Genomic DNA, 8,962 nt, shown 5'->3' on the forward strand with positions numbered 1-8,962 from the left:
AGTTACTTACTAAAAGTAATGCATTACAATATTGTGTTACTCCCTAAAAAAGTAACTAATTGTTACTTTTTATGAAAAGTAATGCGTTACATGACTTTTGCGTTACTTTTTCTCACCTGTGCTGGGCTTGCTTGTTTTTAATAACAACAAAAAGGTTATTTTTTGGAAAGTGTTAAGGCCCTTTCACACCAAAAGTGAAATGAACAAGCCTCAGGCTGAAGGAAATGCATATTTACGCCTGTACAGTAGAGGGCACAGCTCAAACAAACCTTTCAGCTGTGCTGACATTCTGGATTAAAAAAGAATATATTTATTTTTAAATCTAATCTAAAGTAATTTTTGCTTATTAGTATGGCTCAATTAGACCCTTTAAGGTCAACAGCAAAGATATTGGTAATAAAGTGAGATTAAATACATAAAGTATATGTGTAATTTAATATATTTAATTATTACAGGATTGCGTAAAATTCTGAGATTGCATTTCACTTTTTATTCTTTTTGAGGAATAATGAATGTTTTCGTGCAAGTGAGATGAGTAAATGCATGTTCACATTTAGTCTACAATAATCATGTTTACACAGCGAAACAACGCCTCTGCACTTATGATTCCTCTCAAAATGGAGACAGGAGAGCTGTCAGTCAATAAATGTGAAAACAAAGTAACTTATATATTTTGTTGTAAATTGAAAAAGTAATGCATTACTTTACTAGTTAAGCTACTTGAAAAAAGTAATCGGATTACGCAATTCAAGTTACTTGTAATGCATTACCCCCAACACTGTTCTTAATACAAATATATAATTAAATTTTCTTTCCTTGTTATACCAAAATTACAGCATGATTCCTCACCACCCCTAAAATTGAAAACATACTCAGATCATTCCTCAATACCCCTTATTAATATTACACACTGCACAGGAAAGTGCATCTTTTATTTTTCTGTGTTGAAGGTACTGTAATCACAGCGTTGTTGCCATTCAGACCAAAAGCACAATTGCGTGTGATATTGCTTTTACTGAATAACCTTTATAATCAGACTAAATAGTAAGTATTGCCAGCTACTTTGTCTATTATTGCCTCCGCCAATGAAAATAGTTCTAAACAAATCCTAACCAAATTAACCATTGCACATCTTATGTCTTGAACGAATCGTTTAGGATTCAGCAAATCACGTTTGTAGTTGTTTGATTCACTCAGAAACACAGTCAGTTCTTGCCACTTTGTGTCGATGTGACCTGCAGAAAAATTCACTAAAAATACAAAATTCGCAGATAATCTCTCTACGAAAAGACAAGTGGAGTGATACAGTGAAAGTCCCAGTGCTGTTGAACTTACGCTGCTCGACCAATCAAATCCGAGGACTGGAACTTACTTTTGTATAATTCTTGTCAACGTTGTTAAGTATTTGTTAAAACATTAAGAAAATCTTGCAAGATTTAAGCAACTCTTCCTTCTGAAGCGTCTCTTTCCATATTTCCACATGCTAGTTACCATAGGCTCTGGTAAGTTTTATAATTTAGGATCATTTTAAGAAATTGCTTCAATATATTGTCTTTTAAATTATTACAATTTCCCTTAGTTTAAGTAGGTAACTAGCAACACTAGCAAAACAAATTGAGTACTGCTTTCAATACTGTGACAAAAAATGCTTTTGTCTACCCTGCTAAATATTCTGAGAACATGCTGAGAATTCAATAGATGGCCCTGAAAATCAGTTTAAATAGTCCCACTGAAGATACAATATTTTACATTTTGTACGTGTACTGATTAAAAGAGGGGAAAACACATTTTATGAAATGTGAAAAAAGCAGATTACACTCAAAATGAATACTTCTGAAAATAATGTCACATTACTCAAATAAATACTTCGCAAATAAATGTTTTGTAACCAGTTTTATTCCAGTACGCAAGAATCAGTGAAATATAGGAGACAAAAAAAAAGAGACACAACACACTTTGCAAATGCAAGTCAAACTTTATTTTGGTTAGAGGGGAATGTTTGTGCAACACGTTCCTGAAAAAATGTGTATCTGGAATGACAGTTTTCGGTTACACAAAACAGGTGCGCACTGCTACCATTCAAGTGACATTTTGTTCTTTGGTGGAACAAGATGAGACACACTCAACTCCTCCTAACACACACTCCTGTAGTCCAAAACTGCCATTGTGTTGTTTTGGGAAGGGGGGTGGGGGGGTGGGAAGGGGTGGGAAGGGGTGGTGATGGGGGCAGGAGTGCATGTGCTCCAAAAGACAAAGAACTTTCCAGAGCATTCCTTTGAATGTTTCAAGGACACTAGGGAGTTCAGCAGCGTAGCTCTCGCCACCTAAACTAGTGATTCAGCAGCAACTATTCACATCCGAACAGATCTTGCACCTGCAGCAGCACACAATGTTCATTTTTTCTGAACGATTTCAGTAGTTTTTAAAGTAGCTCGGTCCCCCTTTCGTGAGCAGTGCACTACGTCTATGGAATGTGCACTAGCGCCTGTCCATTTTCCATCCCAACGGTCACATACACACAGTCCACATCAGCCCAGAGGAGGCACTTCACATAGAGATAGTAACTATTAAAAGAGTAACCTGACATTGTACTCTTGAGCTGTAACAAGGCATGGAATGAGGATCAAAAGAAATACAGGAAGTCTAAAAGTTCAAGCTTTACATATGACATGATCGACAGGCAAATGGAATAACTTATTATGTCTGCCGATACTCAACCTATTAACAATATTGCATTGCAAAAAAAGGCATAATATAAATTAGATCTTAACTCTATCCTCACAACATTTATAAGAAATCATTTTTTGTGGTCAGAATAAAATAGCAGCTTCATGGGCAACGTACTCTGACGTGAAAGCTTAAACTAGGCCTGCCGTTATTGAAAAACATCAGCCTGGACGCAAAGCATTTAGTAGAGCTTGCGTTTCCAACGTATGCGTTCGCCCATGACAGGAAACAGATTTAGGACTTAAACAGGTTTTGCTGCAATGTTAAACAGAGCAAATAAAGATGCTAGTTTAGGAAACATACATGACATGGTGTGAATGCAACAACTGTTACAGCCCAATACTACACATACATTGCTAAATACAAAAAAACAAAACGAAAAAAAAAAAAAAAAAACTCTTCCTTTCGGGAGTTAGCTCCCCCGATTTATGGTTTCACAAAAAGAAATTTAGCTAAATATCATTAATTTATATTCTACACCATGCCTATTTTCAAGGACAGTTCAAGGATCAAATATTTAAGGCTTTTGAGGGGCAAACAGGGAGGTTATGATACTGGGTGTCACGGCTCCACCCATCCACTCATCCACTCATCTGCAGTTGCTCCACTCCTTACACCAAAGTCTGACAATACCCATGCTTCACTGCCAGATGGCCGGCCCTGATAAAGCTGGAGAGACTTGTTCGACGTAAAAGTCAAGGGAGAATATGAGAAGAGGCACAGGTAGACCTGAGAAAGAGAGAAACTCTCCATGGGAGTTAAACCGCGGAGCATCGGATGGATCAATTATCAAATTCACAGAACAACTAAACTTAAAATGCGTCTTTTACTTGGGTTGTTTCCCATCAAATAGTCCTAGACTGTCACCGGCGGTGCATTTCAGCTATTTCAGATAAGACCGACATGACACATCAAGTGCCTAAGGTGGGTGGAAAATGCAGTGGCAGGCTTCAGCTGACACAACAGCGTGTGACGGAGATGGAAGTGATCCCGCCAGGGAAGAGCGGTATGGTGTTAATGATGGAGCAAAAGCAGGGAGCCAATCCGCCCCGACACACAGCATTCACACCGGCTAATCACACCTCTCAGTTACAGTAGCACAGCAGTGAAGCCTCAGGCTAGCCTGCGGTGCTCATTTATATTGCGCTTACATCAACACACTTCCGTCATCCAATTACGGTCAAGGACGTCTTTCCTTTAATGATGAACTAACACACAAGCGGGTGATGAAACTCTTCCCAAAGGAAGCTTTGGGTCGGCTGCTAAACGTCGGTCTGCTGTAAGACCTGTAGTGAGTCGAAGCCTTCTGTCACCATCTCCTTCCAATGAAATTCAAGTAGTAACAATTAAGTTGAGAGACAAAATAAAACCCTAAGCTATGCAATTAGGGCACAGCACAAGTCCCGAAGCAATTTCAGTCTACAGCAGTCTCCATTTAAACTGAAATCTAATAAGATACTCAGAAAAAAAAAAAAAATAGAGGATAAAAAGGATAGCGCATTAGCTGACACTTCAAGGGAAGGATTAACATTGTACACAATGTGGCTTGACTCAGCCCTAGTGTAACATTTCCATCTAAGACTTTAACCTGATTCATGTTCAACAGTCTGAAAAAGAAACAGTCTTGTCATATGTGCATATCCCAGTATCAGTTTGCACTTTCATATCGATTTAGGATTAGTTACAAAAGCACAATATGTAAACATTGAGAGGAACAAAAATAAAATCAACCTCTATACATTGTACAAGCTGTTAGCTTAGATGGAACAGCCAAATATTTCAGTATCATGGCACCCCTTAAATGTTTTCAGTTGAGTTAGTACTTCAAATCTCAAGTAGGCCTAAACTACATACAAATGGCATTTGCTGAGAATTTCTTCTCAGCTTTTTAAATAACGGACATTTGCTAATCAAAAAGAATGAGCGAATTAATATATGCATGTTGTGTGATACATTTTTCCATTTACATTACACAGACCAGATAGGAATGGGGGAAAACAGTGCTGATGTCATAAACTGAAGCTGTTATGGCTGTTTTCTGGAAAGGAAAAAATTTAAATAAATAAATGCCTACATTTTTTCCCCCAAAGGCTAATTATTTAACAAATCTAAAACTACTAAAATTAAAAAATAATAATAATAAAAGAAACCAAAGTGGCACATGGGGGTTCAGATTTGTGGTAGCCACGTAAATAATCATACAGGAAACATTCAGTAGATCACTTGCAAGACTGAAAACAAAATGGGAAGGGGGTGGAATTTTTTCCTTGCACTCCGACTAACACTGACTAGTGAACTGGCTGCAGCTCATCTGTACCCTGGGTGGTGGATGTGCACATTTCTATTATCACCTGAATCTGTGGCCCTGCTGACTGAGGCTCTGTGCATCTTTGACATTGTGCCAGGATTCTGCGCTCGGAAGCAAGGTGCCTGGAAGTCGCCACCCATGTACTCCATGGTCTGCATCAGGTTCGTCTGGCTTGAAATGGAAGGCCCGGTCCTGTACTGTGCTCCAGGGGTGCAGTCTATGGAGGCCCCTGAGAGGCCTCCGTGGAACGGCCCTACCAGGTCTTGAGACCCTGAGCTGTCACTGTTTGGTGTGGGCAGGATGCTGTTCCAGGGAGGCTGCATGTAGTGGCCGTTGCTGTAACTCATTGGCATGCCGTTGACTGGAGGAGATGGAGTTGGTTTATCAGTGGGGGGTTTCAAGTTGAAGGGCTGAGCCATGCACACCTCCTGCGGGTAGCCCATGCTCTTGGTGAGGAACCCCGGTCCCACTAGGCCCTCTCTAGGGAGATTCTTGCCCTGGTGAGCCGCTCCCTCCGGAAGGTGCTGAAGGTGTGCCAACTGGTGCTGGCCCCAAGGGCCCTGCTGACGTTGTTGCTGGGGTAACTGTGGCTGGGACTGGTGCTTCATGTCATTGTGATAAAGGGGCATCCTGTTCATGGCAGCGATGTCGGGCAGTGGCAGAGTAGGGGCAGGACCACATTTGTCAGAGTTAACAAGGACGCAAGAAGGCGGAGGACCCACAACGGAATGGGTGCACACCCGAGAGCTTGCGTTGATGAGCTGGTTGCGGCTGATGGGACTGGGGTTGGCGATCTGTCCTTCACACACGGAGGTAGAGCCCATGCCAGCCCGAGCCTGGCAGAACTGGTTGATCTGATTGACGATGCTGCTCAAGTCACTGGGCCGGTTCTGGTGCAGGCTGGCAGCCATGGACAGCGGGATGGTTGAGGTAGACACAGTCACATTGGGAGGGGCGTCGGCGTCAGGAAGCTTGCGTGCCATCTGTAAGCCTGCCAGGGGTGGCTGCAAGACCCCCGGGGCCGGTGGCCCAGCGCAAGAGGCCTGTGGCATGGGTTGGGATTGAGAGAAGCCCTGGGAGTGCTGCAGGTTCACCGACTGCGCCATATCAGGCAGATGCCGTAGTCCTTGCGGACCGGGCAACTGTGTCTGCTGCTGCATGAGAGTCTGTTGGTGGTTTAGGGCGTGGTGCGGTACTGGCGGTTGGTGAGCCTGGCTCTGATGTAAAGCCTCCTGATGAGCCAGGCTCTGCTGTGATTGTAAACTACTCTTCTGCTGCAGAGATTGTGAATGGGCCTGCAAGGCCTGAGAGTGAGCGAGACTCTTCTGGCCTAAAGGAGTCTGAACGTGTGGAACAGTGTGAGGAACATTTAAAGTGCTGGGACTGGCGTAAAGCCCACTGTGCGGGTTCATGATGAGCTTGGGGAGAAAACGGGCTCGGCCGCCTTCAATGTCCTTGAGGATCCCTTTGACAGGGACTTTGACGATGGCCAAGAGGCCCGTCCGGGTGTTGACCTGAGGTGGGTAGGGGCTGTAGCGCTGGCTGGAGGTGTCGAGACCGTTAACGGTGCGGCGAATATGCTTCCTCTGAGGTACTTTCACACTATTGGGGAAGATTTTTATAGTCAGTGGGTTATTGGCAACTTTCTTAGCATAGGCATCCAATTCCGCTGGGGTAGGATAGTGTGCTGATCTCATCCTCTGTGTAGTGTCCCCTGTGAGCAAGAGAAGGCCAAACGTGAAGGTTAATGCAAGGAATTTGGCGCTCGTATGATAGCATATGACTGCTTAACAGGGCTTTGACGGAGCAAAGTCAAGAGGCAGAGCAACTGTTTCACTAACAAAGGGACAAACTAGGTCAAACATACATGCAGTCTAATCAGAACAAAGCTCATTTCAGTTAATGGCAGCTTACATTTCTGAAGTCCAGTGTTCATCTGCGTGTGCGAGAGAAGCTGGAGGGAGGGGTTTGATACCGGCAGACAGGCCAGCATGTCACAATGAGACTAATGCAACATTGGACTCTTACTCCTCATCACACTGCAAAGGAAACATTCACGTCAGGAACAAAAACGGATTCACATCAATTGCCTCTTAAAATACATGGTGTAAAAAAAGAAACATTGGCTATTTTCTCCTCTGAGGGCGTCATTAAAGAGATCCAATTTTACGTGCAGATGTAGGTTTAATGGAACACACTGTGCAGTGGGACTTAATGAGAGTAATAAATTATAAAGGCGGAAATTTCTATTTTAATTAGTGGTGGTTTGGTGCAACACAGCAGTGGAAGCAATAATCAAAAAGTCTAAGATTAAAAGTCTCACAGAATGAAAATCAGCACACCGTGAATATCCCAACAAGCTAAGTAAGTAATATTGAGTAGAGTGTCAACAAATGACATGATTTAGAGCCAGCCGCAAAAAGAACGGCAATCACAGAAGTATACAAAGGCCCTACCCTTGCTAATTCACCTGAACATCCATCAAACGCTGTAGCTATAGATCTCTTTAATTGCCTCATTGTAGCCATTTATTTAAATATCATGCATTCAAGCATGACCTTTTTAAATAGCTCTCTGAAACAGCTGGTGTCAGGGCCTACGGTGCACACCCTGCAGTTTGAGTGTCAGGAGTGCGATGCAAACGCATTCTCCCGTCTGCCTGGCAGGTGCCCAGGGGCACGGCAGGGGATGCGGCAACACGACCACAGGCCACATGCTCCCAGCTGATTCATCCAATCTGAGATGTGCAGGTGTCAAAAAGTGCAGTCGAGACAGAGCCTGACATGTTCTGAGCACCCAACCCCCAACTATTTTCATCAGGGAGCTGCTTTTAATTTTACAGTAAAGGAGGTGTTATCAGCTGAAGCTCACAGAGCCTGGATCTGTGAACAATCAGAGATGACCCATGTACATCCTGTTATATCATCCCCAAAATGGGCCAATGGATGGGGGCAGTTGTTTATTTAGGTGGTGCTCTTCAACAAAAAAACCTTTGAACAGAGTTCAATATCTAAACAAACTCACAGTTCAGAGCTCTTACAAGCAAATACCATGTATCCAAGCAGGATTAAGCTGACACACATTTACAGTCTCAATTAAAAAGCTCTGGATAGGCTGTGAAATATCAAACACAGTTAGCCAAGCATAAAACCCAAAGTTTAAAGTACAATTTGTGGTTGCTATATATCACCCACCCTATAATAAATCTGCTAGCCACCTAACTTTGCTTAGCTACAAGCTACATGCATTACAATTACTTCAGATCAACACAGACACATTTACACAATTTAGGGTCATTACAGCACACATCTGCCCTGTAGATCAGATGTATCTGGTTGATTGAAGGTTTGTCGTAGTCATCTAAATACCAGCTCACTAGCAACCAATCTGAAGGGTGATCAAAGGGAGATCTTGGACTCCTCTGCCTCTATCTACACTTGCTACTGCCACTAGCATATAGCCTGTGTCTTCTTTGTGCGAGCCACTGCCCGGCTTTCATCTCACAGCTTCCTAAAACCGCATTAAAATGACCAGATGGAATGTGTTGAAAGCAAAACTTACTCTCTGGCTTCGGGATGAGACGTGCGACTGTTTAAAAGAGCATTTCGCTGGGTTATTCGGCACCTGTGCTCTACTTGTGTAGATAAAGCGCTTGTCTAGTCACTGCTGCTGCCCAGTGCCCACTGCAGCCTATATCCGCGCATGCGCAGTAAGCTTTTCCCACGTGTCTTCCTCGCTGAGGTCGAGAACACGCGACGGTAACTTGGGCTCAACGCGCCACCTACTGAATGGGAACTATACTAGATCACATTTTATCATAATTAAAATGTTTATATTATATTATGATACGGTATACCATGAGAGCACCACTGTAAACGAAAGTATTTCAAGTCTTTCTTTCTGTCTTAATTGTAAAATAAAGAAAGT

The 8,962-nt window shown here is 42.7% G+C and overlaps 1 protein-coding gene across 1 annotated transcript; it reads right to left on the bottom strand.

Annotated features, from left to right (window-relative positions):
* Window positions 1-1,990: 1,990 nt before the first annotated feature.
* On the bottom strand, window positions 1,991-8,719 carry fam222bb (family with sequence similarity 222 member Bb). The gene is made up of 3 exons (XM_067364960.1): window positions 8,597-8,719; window positions 6,950-7,074; window positions 1,991-6,749 (listed from the first exon to the last, which is right to left on the bottom strand). The coding sequence occupies exons 2-3, from the start codon at window positions 7,026-7,028 to the stop codon at window positions 5,035-5,037; spliced, it is 1,794 nt and encodes a 597-aa protein (XP_067221061.1). The 5' UTR covers window positions 7,029-7,074; window positions 8,597-8,719; the 3' UTR covers window positions 1,991-5,034.
* Window positions 8,720-8,962: the final 243 nt, after the last annotated feature.

The sequence above is a fragment of the Chanodichthys erythropterus genome, chromosome 17 (assembly GCF_024489055.1).
Source record: "Chanodichthys erythropterus isolate Z2021 chromosome 17, ASM2448905v1, whole genome shotgun sequence".
Lineage (NCBI taxonomy): Eukaryota > Metazoa > Chordata > Actinopteri > Cypriniformes > Xenocyprididae > Chanodichthys > Chanodichthys erythropterus.

Excerpts from the sequence above, each read along its gene's own strand:
- fam222bb (XM_067364960.1), bottom strand. The coding sequence starts at position 7,028 with ATGCTGGCCTGTCTGCCGGTATCAAACCCCTCCCTCCAGCTTCTCTCG. Across the intron at positions 6,750-6,949 it reads GAACACTGGACTTCAGAAAT|GGGACACTACACAGAGGATG; the intron begins GTAAGCTGCCAT and ends TCTTGCTCACAG.